The following is a 20,880-nucleotide window of genomic DNA, read 5'->3' as shown; positions in this document are numbered from 1 at the left end:
TATCGGCGTACCTCTCACCAGTCACGGTACCAGTTACTGACTTTTGCTGTCCAGCACCATCTGTTGGACATTTTGTGAACTTTGTTGTTTTTTTTTTTGTTGTTGTTGTTGTAAAACCCCATGTCATTCTAAGCATGTGTCATTTTTTACCTCTCCATCTACATTATTCTGTGGTTTATTAAGTTTTCAAATTTATACTGACTTTTTGATCACCCGGTACAACAAGCAGAATTAGTTCTTTTTATGCATGACACTAGTATTCTAACCAGTACCAGAATACTTACAGCAACAGAAGATACGCTAAACGAAGTTCTTAACAGTGGTGTCAACTGGTTTTCTGCGAACAGTCTCGCTCTCAGTTTTAAAAACAGAATGTATTCTGCACATCTAGGAGTACTACACCAATTGTGAGCCTAACATGTGGTGAGGAAATAATAAATAGGTAGGTACTTCAAACATTTTTGGTGTCCATATTAATGAGAAATTAATCTGGAAAAGGCACATTTTGGAACTCCGAAAATAACTTAGTTCATCTACATTTGCACTTACAACCATTGTAAACCATGGGGATGGGGAAAATAAGTAATTTGACATATGTTCACTCAATGTTGTCACAAAGAATGGGGTAACTCATATTTAAGGAAAACATCTTCACTGCACAAAAACACGGTGTAGGAATAATATATGGTGCTCCCCACAATCACCATCCAGACATCTGGAATTTTCACCACAGCTTCACACTAGACTTATCCACTCATAATCTACTGCTGCTCAAAAGGAACAATAATGTACGTAATTACAATAACAAGAAACAATGACATTCATTACTCAACCTTAAGGTTATCTTCAGCACAAAAAGGGGTGCACAGTGCCGCAACTAGAATTTTTGATCACTTGCCGAATGATACAGAATGTCTGATAGCCAGTAAAACACATTTTGAAAAGCTGAAGAAGTTTCTCCTTGACAACTCCAGCTATTATTGTAATGTGTAAAATGTGAAGGGCACAAATTACTAACTCACACCTGTATTTTTGTTAATGTTCAGCATGTAGAAATTTTTACAAATTAATTTGCAATGTAATGTAAAAAGACTCATTCCACATCATTACGATATACAAGGGTGGTTTGAAAAGTTCTCGGAATCACCACGAGAGGTCGGCACTAGCGCAAAGAGTGATATTCACTGGACTGTTGCCTGTAAACACGTGCCACATCAGTGCTCTCGGAAGAGAGCTGTGGCGGTGATGTTGCTCTGTTGTTGTTCCCACGTAGCAATTTGCGAAGATGGAGGTGGGGATTGAGAGTTGAGCAGTGATTAAGTACTTCGTACAGAAAGATATGAAAGCAAAGGACATTCGTGCCAATTTCCAGAATATACTGGGGGACTCTGCTCCTTCCTATTCAACTGTTTCCAAGTGGTCAAATGAATTCAAATTTGGTTGCAAGAGATTAGACGATGATCCCCGCAGTGGTCGGCCGAGCTGTGTCACTACACCAGAAATCATTGCAAAAGTGCACAAAACAGTCACAGAGGATCGCCAATTGAAAGTGCGTGAAATTGCTCACGCTTGCCAGATGTCATCTGAAAGGACATTCCACATCTTAACTGTAGACTTAGAAATGAATAAAATATCTGCAAGATGTGTGCCACGACTCTTGGCGCTGAATCAAAAACGTGCGAGAATGGACATATCGGAACAATGTTTGGCCAGTTTTAGGAAAAACAAACAAGATTTTTTTGTACCGGTTTGCTACCACAGATGAAACTAAGGTGCACAACTATACCCCAGAGACAAAACAACAGTCAAAGCAGGGGAAACACGCTGATTCTCCTCCACCAAAGAAAGCAGAGACAATTCCTTTGGCAGGAAAGGTCATGGCATCAGTGTTCTGGGATGCAAAGGGGATTCTGTTATCTCCTCACTGAGCAAACAATTACTGGAGAATACTAAGCTAACCTCCTGGACAAACTGCAACAAAAGAAGTCATCTTCCATCAAGATAATAGGCACCTGCACACGTGCTGTCATCACGGCAATTTTACATGAACAAAGGTATGAATTTTTCCCACACCCATCTTATTCACCTAATATGGTTCCATCAGAATTCCATCTCTTCCCAAAACTGAAAATTTTTCTTGGTGGATGAAGATTCACTTCAAATGAAAAATTGATAGCCGGAGTTGACAACTATTTTGCAGGCCTGGAGGAAACTCATTTTCAAGATGGGATCAAGGCACTGGAACATCGTTGGACCAAGTGGATTAATCTACAAGGAGACTACACTGAAAAATAAAAAGAGTTTCAATAATGCAAGTACTTTTTTGCTATTCTGTTCCTAGAACTTTTCAAACCATCTTCGTACTGTGGAAATGATCCCTGCAACACAAAACTAACAAACTAACTCAAAAGTATCTGGACATCCCTACGTGATGCAGAATCGAGCACTGGATGTTACAACAGGCAGACCCACTGGCATAGGAAGAGGCGAGGGGTATTGCATCGTCAGTAGAGAAGCAGTAACAGGAGAATGGGTCAATTAGGAGAGTTCAGTGACTCTGAACACAGACTAGCCATCGGATGTCACTCAACTGACAAATCCGCCAGGGACACTGCGGAGTGGAAAGGTGAAGGATTGACGGCAGCTGAAACTGAAACCGGGCAGACCTCACATTCCGAAGGGCAAGGACTGTCAGAGCATTGCAGAAAGCGATAGTAAAAATTGAACAAAATCAGTGGAAGGAATCGATTTCGAGTTCCGAGGTGCCACCGGCAGTCCAGCTAATACGATGATTGTGTGTAGGGAGTTAAAAAGAGGTGTACAGTGGGCGACCAGCCCCTCGTACGCCACACACCGCTGTAGTGACAGCTAGGTGAAGTACCCAGTGGCGCCGCTGGACAACAGATGACTGGACGAGTGGTTCGGAGTGATGAACCACACTGTACCCTGCGGCAATGCGATGGAAGGGTTTGTGTTTGGTGAATGCCTGGAGAACATTATCTGCTATTATCAGTAGTGCCAATAGAGAAATACTGAGAAGATGGTGTTCGGTATGCAGGTGTTTTCCGTGGGTAGGATATGGTGCCCCTACTGTGCTCAAGAAAATAGGAATTTTGGAAGGATAAGAACACACTTTACACCATTATATACAGCACACGGCAGTGGAACAGTTTGGAGACAATGACCAATTACACTAGTGGCCATTAAAATTGCTACACCACGAAGATGACGTGCCACAGACGTGAAATTTAACCGACAGGAAGAAGATGCTGTGATATGCAAATGATTAGCTTTTCAGGGCATTCACACAAGGTTGGCGCCGGTGGCGACGCCTACAACATGCTGACATGAGGAAAGTTTCCAACCGGTTTCTCATACACAAACAGCAGTTTACCGGCGTTGGCTGGTGAAACGTTGTTGTGATGCCTCGTGTAAGGAGGAGAAATGCGTACCATCACGTTTCCGACTTTGATAAAGGTCGGATTGTAGCCTATTGCGATTGAAGTTTATCGTATAGCGACATTGCTGCTCGAGTTGGTCAAGATCCAATGACTGTCAGCAGAATATGGAATCTGTGGATTCAGGAGGGTAATACGGAACGCCGTGCTGGATCCCAACGGCCTCGAATCACTAGCAGTCGAGATGACAGGCATCTTATCCGCATTGCTGTAACCAATCGTGTAGCCACGTCTCAATCCCCGAGTCAACAGATGGGGACGTTTATAAGACAACAACCATCTGCACGAACAGTTTGACAACGTTGGCAGCAGCACAGACTATCAGCTCGGAGACCGTGGCTGTGGTTACCCTTGACACTGCATCAAAGACAGGAGTGCCTGCGATGGTGTACTCGACGACGAACCTGGGTGCACGAATGGCAAAACGTCATTTTTTCGGATGAGTCCAGGTTCTGTTTATAGCATCACGATGGTCGCTTCCGTGTTTGGTGACATTGCAGTGAACGCACATTGGAAGCGTGTATTCGTGATGGCCATACTGGCTTATCACCCGGCGTGATGGTATGGGGTGCCATAGGTTACACGTCTCAGTCACCTCTTGTTCGCATTGACGGCACTCTGAACAGTGGACGTTACATTTCATATGTGTTACAACCCGTGGCTCTATCCTTCATTTGATCCCTGCGAAACCCTACATTTCAGCAGGATAATGGACGACCGCATCCTGCAGGTCCTGTACAGGCCTTTCCGGATACAATGTTGGACTGCTGCCCTGGCCAGCACATTCTCCAGATATCTCACCAATTGAAAACGTCTGGTCAATGGTGACCGAGCAACTGGCTCGTCACAATATGCCTGTCGCTACTCCTGATGAAGTGTGGTATCATGTTGAAGCTGCATGGGCAGCTGTACCTGTACACGCCATCCAAGCTCTGTTTGACTCAATGCCCAGGCGTATCGAGGCCGAGACCAGAGGTGGTTGTTCTGGGTACTGATTTCTCAGGATCTATGCACCCCAGCTGCGTGAAAATGTAATCACATGTCAGTTCTAGTATAATATGTTTGTCCAATGAATACCCGTTTACCATCTGCATTTCTTCATGGTGTAGCAATTTTAATGGCCAGTAGTGTATATCGAGACAAGAATGTACGCTATCGGAAAGTGGCGTCTGTAAGGTGACCATTTGCGGACAATGACAAGCCCGAAACGGATAGGCACGCTCGAAAGTCCTGACCCGAATCCGACGGGACACTTTTGGAACTAGTCGGACACCGACTTCGCTCCAGATCACAGTATCCACATCACTATCTCCTCCAATTTCAGCTCTCGAGGAAGAATTGGCAGCCGTTCCTCCACAGACATTCGTACACCTCACCGAAAGTGTCCTAGCAGAGTTCGAGCCTTCACAAAGGTAAAGGGTAGACCTACCCGATATCGTTGTTCACAAATAGCTGTCTAGATACTTCTGACCAGATAGTGTAAAGCCAACCGTAAAACGGAGATAGGATGAAACCTGGATTCTCAGTGCATTTCAGTAGACGACTAGAGCACTCCGATCGTGAGAGGGACAGGGCAATTTGCATACACTGTTCAGTTTGTTGACACACCTCAAATGGTAAACTGGTGAATAAATCGTGCACACACTGTCAATTTATGGTAAGAAGGGTCTTCAGCACAGTAAGTTGCCTGGAAAAGTGAGGTACACCACAGTATCGTCATCCGACTGTTATCGTGACACACAAAATTGTAGATACGCTTTGTAACAGTCACCCGCAGATGACAATAACCACCGACGACCACTACCGGCGAATTACGGTTCACAGGTACTCTGAGGACCCTGTGGCAGAACTGCGTGTTACCTTTTTGGAAGCGAGAGGAAAGGCTGTGTCGAGACAGGTAGAACGTAATCGTCTCCTCAGACAGGCGGTGTCTCTTAAAAACAAAAACACAAACCCGTCAGCACTGTGGTGGGAGGAGGTGAGCAACGGAACACAGTTTCTCTTCATCGACAGGGTCAGGATTTGTCAGACATCCGACCGTCACCGTAGACGAGTGTGGAAGTGCCCGTGTACTAAAGTGTGTCTCAGGCTCGTTGTCCCGCAGGTTCGGTGCGTACGTGATCAGTCGCACTTCGGACAGGACACTATTGAGGTTAATTTGAGGGCTACGGAGTGTCAGGACGGGATCCTTTAAACTGTCATTCGAGCCCCACAGTCGACAGGTTTGTCTTTTCATTCAACAGTGCAGAAACGCAGCCTTCCCGCCTCTCGAACACAGTCGGCCGGGGAAGGGAGTTAACGATATGCCACAGCCTGCGATACCCGCAGACACGAATGCGACAGAGCACAGCCGGGACCGACCGAAATTGGCAGAGTGTCATCACGGGAAGTCACCTCACACTCTGTTACCTCAGGAGGGCTGCCGCCGATAAGCAGGACACGCTCGTGCAGTGACATCTCCACCACCTCGCAGATGGCACACCGAGGAGGGTCCTAGTCTGTAGTGGTGTGGACTAGTGCAGTACTGAATGTAACCAGACACCAAATTTTAGTTACGACAGATGTGCAATTTTGAATGAACTGCCTTTACTTTGGTTATTGTGTTGTTATTACTTCAGAGTAAAGTTATTTTTTGCTTTCATAAGGCTGACTTTCTTAATTCCCTGCTGCCCTTCAACCCAGGCCTGCTCACATTCATAGAGATGTAAGTGGTGCAAAACATTATTAGGGGGGGGGGGGGGGGGTTGGACATCAAACGGGCTGACTTGGAGCAGGAGAGGCACTACAAGACATTTTAATTTCCACTGTCTATACCTTTACAAATAAATCCATAAAACTTTGTCAGCATGACTAACTAGTAAGGATTCAGGATTCACACTCATAGCAGTGGCAGTTCAAAAACATGACAAATAATGTTTTTTTTACATGTGAAATTTCATCTTTTTTTCCACTTACTATTGGCTGCATTTGTTGCTATAGGCACACCATTTCATATGTGAGAGAGATTCTTAGATGAATTTTGCACGGCCTACAAACTGTACTTACAGGTGTATGAAACTCTAGAATTTATTTAATTTATGAAAAAAGAATGAGCTGTTACATTTTAAACTTCATGTTTAGAAAAAACTCAAATTTTATAGTTAATTCTCTGAATTTTTACCATAGTTTTTAATAGATTTGGAAAATTCTAAAGTTTTGCACTAAGGAGTTTGTGTTTAATAAGCAGTTATTTTCCGATGGTAAGTATGTAAGGGATTACAGGTTATTGCACCAGCGTTTTAAAAAGATTAAATTAACACAAGGGCACTTGACAAATTTACTTTCTTTCACACTAGTTTTTGAAACTACATTTGCATTTGTTTATTGCTGTTTATAATTTTTCGCTGTATAAAACTTGTCAAAACATTCACCTGGGTGAAGTTGCAGCTTCTGCTTGTATGTTTTGGAGTAGAAAATTGAGTCCTTTCATCCCCATTTCTCCTTGTGTTTTCTGCAAAGCATGCAATCCTTAGCTGATTTTTTTCATACTTTTGCACTATAAAATGCGAAAAGTGAGTCTTCAGTTGCTCTCCACATTCATTTTTGTCTTTCGAGTGAAGAATATAACTGTTCACTGCAGCAGATTCAATCAGCCACAAGAATAATTTTTTTCCACAACTTGTGGGACAGTCTTGTAAAACCATAGCATCTGCATTACTGATCAGCCCTGTACACTCCTCCCATAAACGTGTATTCCCAAATAACAGTGGGTTTCAGGAACCACACAGGCTCTTTGTTCCTGTAACCAGTGATTAGTTGGATTTGAGGACCAAAGAGTTTACTCAAACAGTCACTGATCTCTTGGCATGGAATGAAAGACACATGATTTTCATCTCACTTTGATAGCCACATAACTCACGTCCATCAAGTTTTGTCTTCTTCAAATTGCATGGAAAATCTTTCCTAGAAGGCATAACTGTACCTGTTAGATGAAATTTCATTTTGTGCAGTTCCTGAGCAAGTCGAGGGCTCGTACAGAACCTGTCAGTAAATGAATGATAGCCTGAACCACCTGCACAAGCTAGAAATTCCTCTGTCACATGAACCACTATTCAGACTGCAGAAGGTGAATCAGGGCAAATTAGACTTTCCATAGTGGTCTATCCACAATATGGGATGTGAGAAAAACCATAACCATTTCCTGAATTACACAGGCAGAAACGTCAAACTCCACATCACAGGCTTCTCTGGGTTGTAGCACTTTAACTGAATTCCTCCTTTGAATCCACTGCGCTCTCATCTATAACCACATTTTTTTGGTACATAAAAGTTCTTTGCACTCAATGTCAATACTCAATAAAATTCTTCACCTTGCTCGAACTCATACATTGACATCCCTGAGCTGTGACAGTTGGAACTAAATACAGCATTCAAAAATAAATAAATAAAATAAAAAAAAAAAAAAAAAAAAAAAAAATACAGACGAGAAAAAAATATTGGAAAATGTAGTTCATTGTAGCCAGTCTTCTGTAAGGTAGTCAATTAATTTTGCCTGTAAATTGAAGGCCATGTTCAATATTACACCAAGAAAAGCCTTCAATTCCTCTTACGAAACATCCCTCCACGAGTACCACATTGAGTGTTTTGTGTTTTGCACGTAGAGTGACTTTCTGTATCTTTCCTTCAACATACACCTCTGTAGCAGACACAATTTCACTAATAAGAGCTGGAAATATTCGAGTTCGGATTTTGATCGAACACCGGGAGAAATGGTGATATCTCATCGCGTGACAGACAAAGGAAACTTCACGAGATCACTGTCACCGTCGCAATAAACTTTCCAGGTTTTCGCTACAGGTTCTCTCTCTCTCCGTCGCTTTCCACTCCGTCAGTAGATTCTGATTCACTGGAATTTATGCCACTGTACACAGCAGAAATTTCTTCCCAGTTACTTTCATCACTAAATTCTCTTTCATCCATAATGTCTTCGGGGAGCCACCTGGCAATATCGACATCACTAACATGTTTTCTACCAGCCATTATCATACTAGAAATGTAAGAATGCAACACGCTTTGAGTTGCCAGATTTTTGTACTGAGTGCTGCCACGGGCCTAATGAGCTCCAATAACGGAGCAGACAGAAACCACAATAACAGAAACGTGTCTGACGTCGTATGAGATTGGAGCCGTAGTTGAAAATTATGACGACTGACATTGTCCGACAGTGGAGTGGACAGGAATCGTGTTATCACACAATAAGAGGGATTTCTGCCTATTTATAGACAGTTTTATGCGGACAGTACATCGTGGCAGTCTGTTGCAATCATAAATAAACGAGAACTATGAGTGCCCGAATGGAGACAAGTTGTGCGAGGGAACAAGCCCCGCCTCCTGTTTGAAGGGCTGCCATCCTACAACTGCGTCCCGTGTCTTGATGAAAGCGTAACTGACATAAGAATCACAGGGATCGCCAATTCCTTTTTTTTGTGGTAAGATTAGCATTTGAATCCCTTCATGCACCAGGATTAATCCCTTCTTTCATTTTGGAATGTTGTTGTTGTTGGTCTTCAGTCCTGAGACTGGTTTGATGCAGCTCTCCATGCTACTCTATCCTGTGCAAGCTTCTTCATCTTCCAGTACCTACTGCAACCTACATACTTCTGAATCTGCTTAGTGTATTCATCTCTTGGTCTCCCTCTACGATTTTTACCCTCCACGCTGCCCTCCAGTACTAAATTGGTGATCCCTTGATGCCTCAGAACATGTCCTACCAACGGATCTCTTCTTCTGGTCAAGTTGTGCCACAGACTTCTCTTCTCCCTAATCCTATTCAATACCTCCTCATTAGTTATGTGATCTACCCATCTAATCTTCATCATTCTTCTGTAGCACCACATTTCGAAAGCTTCTATTCTCTTCTTGTCCAAACTATTTATCGTCCACGTTTCACTTCCATACATGGCTACACTCCATACAAATACTTTCAGAAATGACTTCCTAACACTTAAATCTATACCCGATGTTAACAAATTTCTCTTCTTCAGAAACGCTTTCCTTGCCATTGCCAGTCTACATTTATATCCTCTCTACTTCGACCATCATCAGTTATTTTGCTCCCCAAATAGCAAAACTCCTTTACTACTTTAAGTGTCTCATTTCCTAATCTAATTCCCTCAGCATCACCCGACTTAATTCGACTACATTCCATTATCCTTGTTTTGCTTTTGTTGATGTTCATCTTATATCCTCCTTTCAAGACACTATCCATTCCGTTCAACTGCTCTTCCAAGTCCTTTGCCGTCTCTGACAGAATTACAATGTCATCGGCGAACCTCAATGTTTGCTTCAGCTGGCAGTGGTAGTTCAGACCTGACCACTACCGGTAACTTACGCAACTACAGTTGAGAACACTCCCCACCTAAAGCTGCCACGATACAGTGTCCACATAATACATTACATTTCTTTATGTTGAGGGACAACTGCCAATTCCTGCACCAAGTGTCAACCTTCTTCTCCACCGTGTCGATCCTCGGCAGGTCGTCCTGAATTCTGCTACAATTTCCTAACACTGTGACTTCTTTACAGACAACAGTATCTGCCTTGTGGGGCTTCAAACATTGAGTGTTGCCTCAGATTTGTTCAATGTAAACATTAAAAATGTGTGCTGCAATTGGTGATTAGGTTTTTGTTCGCCAAGAAATGGAGACAAACTGAAATTTATTGGGAACCTTGCACGGCATATGAAAATAGTGTAATGAGTGAAGCTGAAATGAGACAATGGTGCACAATGTTTAACAATGGCCACATTAATGTCCACAAGGAAGCATGAAGTTGCCAGCTGAGCATTATCAATGCTGAACTGGTGGAGAAAATCCATGAAAAGATTCACAAAAAAACAGCCATTTCACAATTTTAGCGCTCTCACTACAGTTTCCGTAAATTTTAACGAACTTTGTTATTTTGTGTTGTGATGCAACTTCTATGCTACCGAGGTTTGTGCGAGATGGGTAACGAAACTCTTTACAGAACGTCACAAAGCAGCACAGGGCAGCATCTCTGACAGTTCTCGAGGCCTACGACAAATACGGAAAATCACTTCTCAATTGTGTCGTAATGAGGGACGAGACTTGTGTACAGTTCGTAACTTGTGAGACAAAACAGCGGCCTATGGAGTGGGGTCACAAAACGGAGGAAATGTTTGCAAACATTGCCATCAAGAATGATTACTGGAGATTGTTTCTGGCAGATTTCCTCAAACGAGTGAAACATTAAAAACATTAAGAAGTGCGATAGGAAAACAAGTGTCGGGCAAGTGTCCAGGAAAGTAGCATTCCGAGAATTTTTTCATTCGTGACAATGCACGATCCCACACAGCCATTCAAACTTGACAGATCCCCGATGATTTCGGATGGGAGCATTTCGGTCATTCACTGAACAGTCTAGGCTTTAGTCCAAAGGACTTTAACTTCTTTCCACACCCGAAGACCTGGCTCACAACATAGTTCACACAAAATGACGAGGAACTGCATACAGGTGGAAATATGTGGTTGAAGTCTCAAGCAGCAACATTCTATGATGATGGAATAAAAAAATGGTATTGTGATAAGTGTCTTAATTTGTGCAAAGATAATGCTAAAAATAGAATGAGATTTTCACTCTGCAGAGGAGTGTGCACTGATATGAAACTTCCTGGCAGATCAAAACTGTGTGCCGGACCGAGACTCGAACTCGGCACCTTTGCCTTTTGCGGGCAAGTGCTCTACCATCTGAGCTACCCAAGCACGACTCACGCCCCGTCCTCACAGCTTTACTTCTGCCAGTACCTCGTCTCCTACCTTCCAAACTTTACAGAAGCTCTCCTGCGAACTTGCTAAAAATAGCTGAACAATGTGCCTTCCAAAATTAACTAACAATTTTTTTCTCCATTTGGTTTTTTTATTATTATTCTAAAATGTAAGTTTCATTCTGAAAAGCTCTTGTACATACTGTGAAAAATAATGGATCTGTAACAGTTGCTTGCAGCCTGAAGTTACTTTTAGATCTGAAGACTTGTCTCCGGTAACGATGACATGACGGGTTCTGTCTTCTAGAAAGTGGTCAAACCAATTAGAAAGCTGGTACAATATTTTGTACACTTGTATCTTGTTCATTAGGAAACAGTGCAGAACTATACTAGACACTGTCAAGAAGTCGGGTAATACAGCACCCACCAGATGCGAACAGTGAAGCTGGGTTTCACACAATCACTGTCTGCCGAATCCATATTTGTTCCTACAGAGGAGATTTTTGGCACACTCGAGGATAAAACACATTCGAAAGTTGTGCAACACACCCACATCTGTGATGTAGGCCTGCAGCAGTGCTGGGGCTAACAAATGACTCCGGCAGTGCAGGCCACTCACGCTCGGCAGCCGGACTCACCCCGTAGATGGCGGGCGCCTCCAGCTCGTGGATCTGCGTGCAGATGGACGCGCGCTTCATCAGTGCCAGGTGCAGCCCCGTGTCGCCGTCCTCGTCCTCCGCGTTGACGTCGCCCCCCGTCGACACCACCAGCTCCACCACCGAGCAGTGACCCTGCGGCCGTATTGGAAAATGCACAGCTACCGAGACAGTCACACCGAAACTCTCGACAGATCCTCCGCTACGACTGCGACTCCGACAGTGTAATAAAAGTGACTACGTTACTGTAATCTACAGACGTTACACTAAGAATTGACACATTGTGACATCGTGTGACCACATGCTATACAGAACATATCAAAAATAGAGAGCAAAAATTTAGATATTTATTCGCCATATGCAGAGAGCTAAAAACAGTTCGACATATTTTATTTTAACTACAAGTTTTTTGTTGCATTACTTATTTACTTACTTGTAGTGATACAATTTACAGTATGAGCTCATTTCAGCATTTTGTCATTATCTAGTGTACCTGTGAAGTGGGACAATAGGTATAATATTGTTCCTCGCGTCTGCGCTAGTCTATGCATATGTATGTCACCTAATGCTTACATCTTAATTGGTATGTGTAGCACCACAATCCTTTTGGAAACCTGTATCCTCTCCCAGCCTCATCCCTACTCTTCCAAAGAAGGCATATGTGTAATATCACTAATTTACACCAATTTAAACTGCTGCTTTGATTTTGTCTTTTCTGGTTATCTGGGTTCAAATACACCGAACTTTATTTATTTATTTATTTTGCAGCAAATTGATAATTGTTTTGACATTGTTTACGTTGGGCCTCACCAGAATGTAGAATGAAGGAAACATGTTGGATTAAAAGCTCATGTACCATCACCACTTGTACATTATACAAACTTCAGGCACATGGTATGAATAATTTTGCTATTGTAACTATGGAGCAATTAATGATTAAAGTTCTGATATTTCTAGTCGTGAAAAGATAGCTTTTTTATGTTTTCGAGCTAAAAAATTGATTGTAACTAATAGAAATATGACACGGTGATTTTTCAGTCAGAACCAAATATGCTCATGTTCTAATTGATGTTAGTTAACAGAACTGTAATTACGACTATACAGAAATGTAAAATTTTACAGTGCAAAATTTAATTAATTAAATCTAGGCCTTTCATTCAATAAAACTAATAGCTCTGTTCACCTGTAAATGATAGTGTGATCATTCTTTAAGTAAGTAAAATGATATAAGCAAAATAACAAAATATATTGTTGTAATGATAAAACATGTAATTTATGGTCTTAATAGAAACACAGTCTTTCTTGTCTTTGTACAAGATTATTCACTTTTATTTCATGTAAATTTGGGTATTGTAGTTTCAGCTCTCTGAGACTGCAGACGTGTGTGCAAGTTGCTTTTGCTTGAGTGTGTGTGTATGTGTGTGTGTGTGTGTGTGTGTGTGTGTGTGTGTGTGTGTGTGTCTACTGCTGAGAAAGGCCTTAATGGCCAAAAGCTACGAGTGTGTGAATCTTTATTGTGCCTATCGCGACTCAGCATCTCCGCTATATGGTGAGTAGCAATTTTCCTTCACTGGTGTTGTTAGATTCCATCCTGGATTTTCCATTGTTTGATTTGTATGTAATTTGGGAAGATGTATGTAAAAAATTTTACTGTATACATCTAAAAATTTAATATGTAACAATGACAGTAATTGTTTAAAATCATATAAATAGAGGTGATTTGTACGCCACCACAGGTCAGTCTGAGGTCAGTCTTACGTCCCTCATGAGACAGTATTAAGTCAATTTTATTCACGTAGTTTGCTGCCAAACACCTAGCGTGCAACATAAAACTCTTTGTGAACAAGAAATACTGGGATTTTTTTTTAACCATTGCACGATTCCCGTGTGGCGATGCAACAACATCAAGATGAGCTTATGACATCATTAAGAAGCAGCATCCCAGATTACACAAGATACGTATTATTTACTTGCTGGAGGGTATCTGTATTACGACATGATATACTGTTTTTCTTTTGTTACGCAACAATACACATCCCAAACTTCACAACACAAAAACATTTTCGCCACAATATATTACATACGACATGGACCATATCACGCCTCGGAGCAGGTATGTCGGTTATATTTCTGTTACGATACAATCATATTATTTATATATTTACTTTTTCTTTGTGTGATCTTGTAATGTTATTTTTGATAGCTCCAGCTCCAGCAATGCTATAAGTTTACAATGGAATATCTACTTCACGGAAAGTCAGTTCGTATGTTTGATTTTTCGGAGATAGTATTTTGTGATTTTTATGTAAGTGATAAGTGTTCTACTGTCTTATGTTTATCACTATCAAAAATAATTTTTTAAGACTGAAAATAAAAAGTAAACCTATAAATAACATATCAAACAGTCATGGGACAGTGATATGCTCAAATACAGATGGTGGTAGTATTGCACAGACACAATATGAAAGGCCACTGCATTGGCGGAGCTTTCATTTGCACTCCAATGATCCGTGTGAAGCCGGCCGGTGTGGCCGTGCGGTTCTAGGCACTTCAGTCTGGAACCGCGTGACCGCTACGGTCGCAGGTTCGAATCCTGCCTCGGGCACGGATGTGTGTGATGTCCTTAGATTAGTTAGGTTTAAGTAGTTCTAAGTTCTAGGGGACTGACGACCATAGATGTTAAGTCCCAAAGTGCTCAGAGCCATTTGAACCATTTTTTGATTCACGTGAAAAGGCGCCCAATGTGACAATAGTGGAATTAACAGACTTTGAATGTGTAATGGTAATTGGAGCAAGACACATGAGACATCCTGTGTCCAAAATCGTTAGGGAATTCAATTTTCCGATATTCACTCTGTCAAAAGTGTGCCGAAAATACCAAATTCCGTGCACTACCTCTCTCTCACCCTGGACAACGCAGTGTCCAATGGCCTTCACTTACCAACCGAGAGCAGTAGCTTGAAATCAATGTGGGACGTTTGACAAACGTATCTGTTAGGACAGTGCAGCAAAATTTGGCACTGATGGGCTACGGCGGCAGACAACTGACGTGAGTGCCTCAGCTAACAGTACGACATTGCCCGCAGTGCCTCTCCTGTGCTCGTCGACTACATCAGTTGGATCCTAGGCAGCTGCAAAGCTGTAGCACGGTCAGACGAGTGCCGATTTCAGTCGGTAAGAGCTTACAGTAGGGTTCGAGTGTGATGCAGACCCTACAACGCCACGGATCCGAGTTGTCAACAAGGAACTGTGCAAGCCGATGGTGGCTCCAAAACGGTGTGGGCTGTGTTTCAATAGACGGAGTGGGTCCTCTGCTCCAACTGAACTGATCACTGACCATTTGCAGCCATTCACAGGCTTCACGTTCCCAAGCAATGGTGGAATTTTTACAGGTGACAATGCGCCATGTCACCAGACCGTAATTATTCTTTGCCAGTTTGAAGAAGATCTTTGACAATTAGAGTGAACGATTTGGACATCCAGACTGCACGATACGAATCCCGTCGAACATTTACGGGAGAGATTCGACAGGTCAGTTCGTGAAGAAAGCCCTGCACTGCGAGCACTTTCGCAATAACGGACAGCTATACAGGTAGCACAGCTCAATATTTCTGCACGTCACTTTCGATGACTCGTTCAGCCCCTGTCACGTCAAGTTGCTGCACTGGGCTGGGCAAAAGGAGGTCTGGTACGAAATTAGGAGGTAACTTGTGACGTTTTTAGTGTATCTTAACTATATGACAGTCAACATTTAAACTCCAAGATGCCATACGATCCAAATCGTACCGGCTAAGATGTAAGAATTAGGTGTCTTGTGTAGACACAGACTAACACAGATGTTAGGAACAATCTTATACCTATAATGGCATCTTCACAGGTACACTCGATAATGGCGAAACACCAAAATGAGCTCATCCTGTAACTTGTATCACTAGAAGTACATAAATAAATAGTGCAGCAAAAACATTGTAGTTAAAATAAAATAACCCATTCTTCAATCGCATGTATGCTGTGGGGCATTGGAAAGAAATCCACTGAAAAAAAATTTCATTACAACACGTGTCCAGAATTGTTTGGTTTCAAGGTTATGGCCTCCAAAACACCGATATTCACCAGAATGCTTTTCCTGCTGCAAGCTGTTGCTTTTAAAGAAGATGTTCGAAAATTTCTATCTCCTGTTCGAATACAGACCCCACATCGATGCCTCACGGCTGAGGAACCCAATCCCAAACTCCAGGAGTTCTGCATATTTCGTTACAACCTGCCACAATTTCATTCCGAACAGATTCCGTCTCAGGCAACAGAGACAAATAAACCGACAAATGCTCCACAAGTAGAAAACGATACGGCTCACATAATGTGAGTGAGAAGGGCGAGCAATCCGTAGAAGCAGGAAACTTTCAATACAAACGCTGCTGGGCCATACGACTGAAGTGTACAAAAGTGCCACAATGCAAGAAATGAGCTCGTAGATAAACAGACAGTGGAGTGCTGTCAACAGCATGAGATATGATGTTTTCCAGGAGGTCTGTGTACACCTGCCCCATAATTATGTTTACAAGTAAATAGGACCCAACTAATTGATCACCAATGATAGCGGCCAAAAAACTGAGGGAGAACCAAACTCAGTGATGCCACTCATGTGAACCGCACTACCATCTGCAAATAATGTTACGGCAGAAAGTCTAAAGAATCTGCAGCACACTTCTGCCCGCACCATTCACAGAATGTAATGTGTGGAGGGTGATCTACTGCTGACAGGGTCCGTACACATTGCAAATGTTAAGGACACAACCGCTGCTCCCGCAACCGTCTCCAACAGTCATACGAAACCGAGCACTTCAGGACGTGTTTTAATAAAGTTCTTTTATCGTCTACTAGCTGCAGTGCCCAGTGCTGCAGGTAAGATCTCTGCAATTGTTTTGCTTCTTTATACTAATTTTGTAGATGCTATGAACCACCTGGTTGTGACATTTTACCGTATGCATCTTATTGCCGATATTCACAAATAATGCGATGCATATAACCTTCCGAAGAAGGGCACTGCACTGAGTGTCTGAAATCGGTACAGAAATTAAATTTCTTTTACGCACTGACTGCTTACTTCTTGTTATGGATTATGAACTCTTATGTAGGCAGTGATCTCCCTCTTGTCTTGAACGTAAAGTGTTCAAAATTTCATCAAGATCAGAATAAAACTGTAAATTCATATGAATTACAAAGAAAACAAATGAGCTGACATTCTTCTTTATATAAATGGGGAATACATATCTAAAACCATGCCCTCTATTTCTGTACAGGGTGTCCCATTTGTCTTGACCACCCTAAATAACTGTTTGTCCAGAAGCAAATTACAAAATGTTTCAAGCAGATGTTCTTTAGCCGTCGGGGGACACCAATCAGCACGACTGGCTTCGTAGTAGCTTTGTTTTTTACAAAGATATGAACAGCGGTATGACCTTCTAAAATGGCACCCTGTATTTTTTATTCAGTAATTCATTTCCTCTTCTAAAGACCTATTAAAAAATTTATCACAGTGTACCACTCACTCAAACACAACACTGACGTTGACACTCCCAGCGCTTAGTGCAGGTACTCGGGGTAATGGACCACATCCACGTGCTGACGTTGACAGAGGACAAACGTAAACATAAGTAGAATGCACACCCATCATTCCATCAATCATTGTTAGTTGAAGATTTGTGGGAATATAATGTAGGCCAATGAAGAGAAGGTAGAAATGCTACTCATGTATGGTGAATGTAAGTTAGCAGAACAGCAATTGCAATACTGTTTTCTTATGTACGGGTAGATTTATTACAGTAGTTTAGTCCTTTTCAATACTGTTGTGCAGAGTAGGCATGCAGTAAAGTCTGTCCTCCTTACAAACTGCATCAGCATAAAATTTCTTTTATTGTTATTGTTGTTGTTGTTGTTGATGATGATGGTTGGCGAAATATTACGCAAGCAGCAGAACAGTACAGAGCAATATCCTCAAAAGAACCCACCTTCCCAACAGATGTTTTCTCGTCTTGTTGTGATGCTGCAGGAAATGGGAAGTTTCAACCCACGACAACGCAATCATCGTAGCACTCGCACAGACGAAGCTGCTGCAGTTAGGTTAGTGTTGTTTAACGTCCCGTCGACAATGAGGTCATTAGAGACAGAGCGCAAGCTCGGGTTAGGGAAGGATGGGGAAGGAAATCGGCCGTGCCCTTTCAAAGGAACCATCCCGGCATTTGCCTGAAACGATTTAGGCAAATCACGGAAAACCTAAATCAGGATGGCTGGAGACAGGATTGAACAGTCGTCCTCCCGAATGCGAGTCCAGTGTGCTAACCACTGCGCCACCTCGCTCGGTGCTGCTGAAGTTATTGTTCTCACTTTCTTTACTATGAATTCACATGTGGGCACACAACAGCTTGAACATGAGATTGGCATTCCTAAAACTAGTGTAAGTGATATTCTTACACGTCACCGCTTCCATTCTTACCATGTACACCTACATTAAAAACTGCACGGGAATGATTTCCAGAATCGTGTACAGTACTGTCGGTGGGCACAGCAGCAAATCCTCACCAACCCGAACTTCTTCCCCAAAGTTCTATTTACTGATGAATGTTCCTCCTCAAACAAAGGACAGGCAAATACAAGGAACGTGCATTATTTGTCCAGCGACAACCCACGACGGCTTAGACAGGTGGAACATTAGTGTCAATGGAGAGTTAACATTTGGTGAGGGATGCTCGGTGCTACAATTATTGGCCCTATTTCATCAATGGTAGTGTAAACGGCACAGCGTATGCCAACTTCCTCAGACGAATTGTTCCTCCTCTTCCGGATGAAGTGGCGGTAAGAACCAGAATGGTGATGTGGTATCAACACGATGGATGTCCAGCACATAATGCCTCATGTGCACGTCGTGTTCTGAACCGAAAGTATCCTGCCAGATTGATTGGTCGAGAAGCAACAGTTACTTGGCCTGCTACGTCTCCCGATTCAAATCCTCTGGACTTTTTTCTTTGGGTATGCATTAAAGACATTGTCTATCGCGATATTCCAACAACTCCAAAGGATATGCAGGAATGTATCGTGCTTGCTTGTAATTCTCTTCAGCAGGCAGCACTGGAAGCAGTAAATAATTCTTTCATTCAGTGAGTGCACCAGTGTATCGTTGTCCAGGGTCACCACTTTGAGTGCCTTTGTATGTTCTACTCCTGAGCAATGGTGAGGAGAGTCAAAGTCAACTGTGTGTTACATTTTTATTTGGTTTTCATTTGTTTTCTGACAACTCCAGCAAGTGGACAAGTTTGTGATCCCGGACTCAAAAATCAATGTAGTGTTATGTAATTAATAACGTCTTTTTTTCAGTGAATGGTACACTGTGATACATTTATACATTTCTGAATAGATCTTTAGGAGAGGAAAGAATTACCGAATAAAAAACACAGGGTGCCATTTAGAAAAGTGATACCGCTGTTGGTATCTTTGTAAAAAACAAAGCTACAACAAAGGCAATCATGCTGATTGATGTCCCCCTGACAGCTAAAGAACATTTGCTTGAAACATTTTGTAATTTGCATCTGGACAAACAGTTATTTAGGGTGGTTAGCCGTGCGGTCTAACGCACAGCTTTCCGGACTGGGAAGGAGCGCCTGGTCCCCGGCACGAATCCGCCCGGTGGACTTGTGTCAAGGTTCGGTGAGTCGGCCAGTCTGTGGATGGTTTTTAGGTGGTTTTCCATCTGCCTCGGCGAATGCAGGCCGGTTCCCCTTATTCCGCCTCAGCTACACTATGTCGGCAATTGCTGCGCAAACAAGTTCTCCATGTATGCGTACAACACCATTACTCTACCACAGAAACATAGGTGTTACACTTGTCTGGTGCGTGAGATTCCTCGGGAGAGCGGGGTGGGGTGGGGGTGGGGGTGGGGGGACAGTGGGGGGGGGGGGGGGGGGTCCACCGGACGCTGAACCGCACAATAATCCTGGGTTCGGTGTGGGGCAGTGGAGGGGTGAAGTGGACTGCAGTAGTCACGTGGGGTTGCGGACCACTGCGGCTGTGGGGGCGGAGCCTCTCCATCGTTTCTAGGCCCCCGGTTAACATACAATACAATACAATACAATAGGGTGGTCAAGATAAATGGGACACCCTGTATATGTTCATGTGTGTGTGAATTCCGAAAGGACCAAACTGCTGAGGTCATCGGTCCGTAGACTTACACACTACTTAAACTAGAACAAAACACACACACACACACACACACACACACACACACACACACACAGGACTCGAACCTCCAGTGGGAGGGGCCGCGTAATCTGTGACTTGGCATCTCAAACCACACGGCCACTCTGTGCGGCACCTATTTCTGAAACACCCTGTATTCACAAAACGATTGACATTGATGATGTTTTGTTTCAACTACGTGCTGTCTTTGAATGTCTCATTTAAGACAAAAAAATCTGCTGCAGAAATTCATCCAAGTGTTTAGCATACATGTGGAGATGTGTGCAACAGAGCTAGGAGTGATGGCAGACAGGTGGAACAGCCCCACAGTACACGGCAAGTGGAGAGTCTACTACTTCGTTACGAAAGACAGGTGTGTCACTGAACGATATTGCAACAAAACATTCGACAGGGCCAAGTGCGAGGCAAGCAATGCTCCAAAATTCGGATTATTGAAATTTTGGAGTGCTAGGTCCCAAGTACTTTCACTGAAGACTACAAAATTCAGTATTTTTCAGAGTACTTCTCAAGATCCTGAAAGGAGAATTGTAAAAACATAGTTTGAAGAACAACTTTTTCTTTGCAATGAAAATAATCTAATACAAACATTTATCCATAATATTTTTACCAGTGGTCATAAGAGTAAAAAATAGGATAACTAAGAGCTATGGAACTGCAGAATATCCTTCATTGATATATTTGAGAAAATTTAGTAACAATGGCTGTTTGAGTACATCTACATCTACATCCATACTCCACAAGCCACCTGACGGTG

The 20,880-nt window shown here is 42.6% G+C and overlaps 1 protein-coding gene across 1 annotated transcript in view; it reads right to left on the bottom strand.

Moving 5' to 3' along the window:
* Nucleotides 1–20,880, bottom strand: part of LOC126426677 (E3 ubiquitin-protein ligase MIB2) — a 224,885-nt gene that overhangs the window by 34,258 nt on the left and 169,747 nt on the right. The window contains exon 14 of the mRNA XM_050088569.1: nt 11,859–12,011. Coding sequence (XP_049944526.1) covers nt 11,859–12,011 — 153 coding nt within the window. The remainder of the gene's footprint in view (nt 1–11,858; nt 12,012–20,880) is intronic.

Source organism: Schistocerca serialis, chromosome 11, assembly GCF_023864345.2.
Source record: "Schistocerca serialis cubense isolate TAMUIC-IGC-003099 chromosome 11, iqSchSeri2.2, whole genome shotgun sequence".
NCBI classification, from domain to species: Eukaryota; Metazoa; Arthropoda; class Insecta; order Orthoptera; family Acrididae; genus Schistocerca; species Schistocerca serialis.
This window is presented reverse-complemented; position numbering and strand designations above follow the sequence as displayed.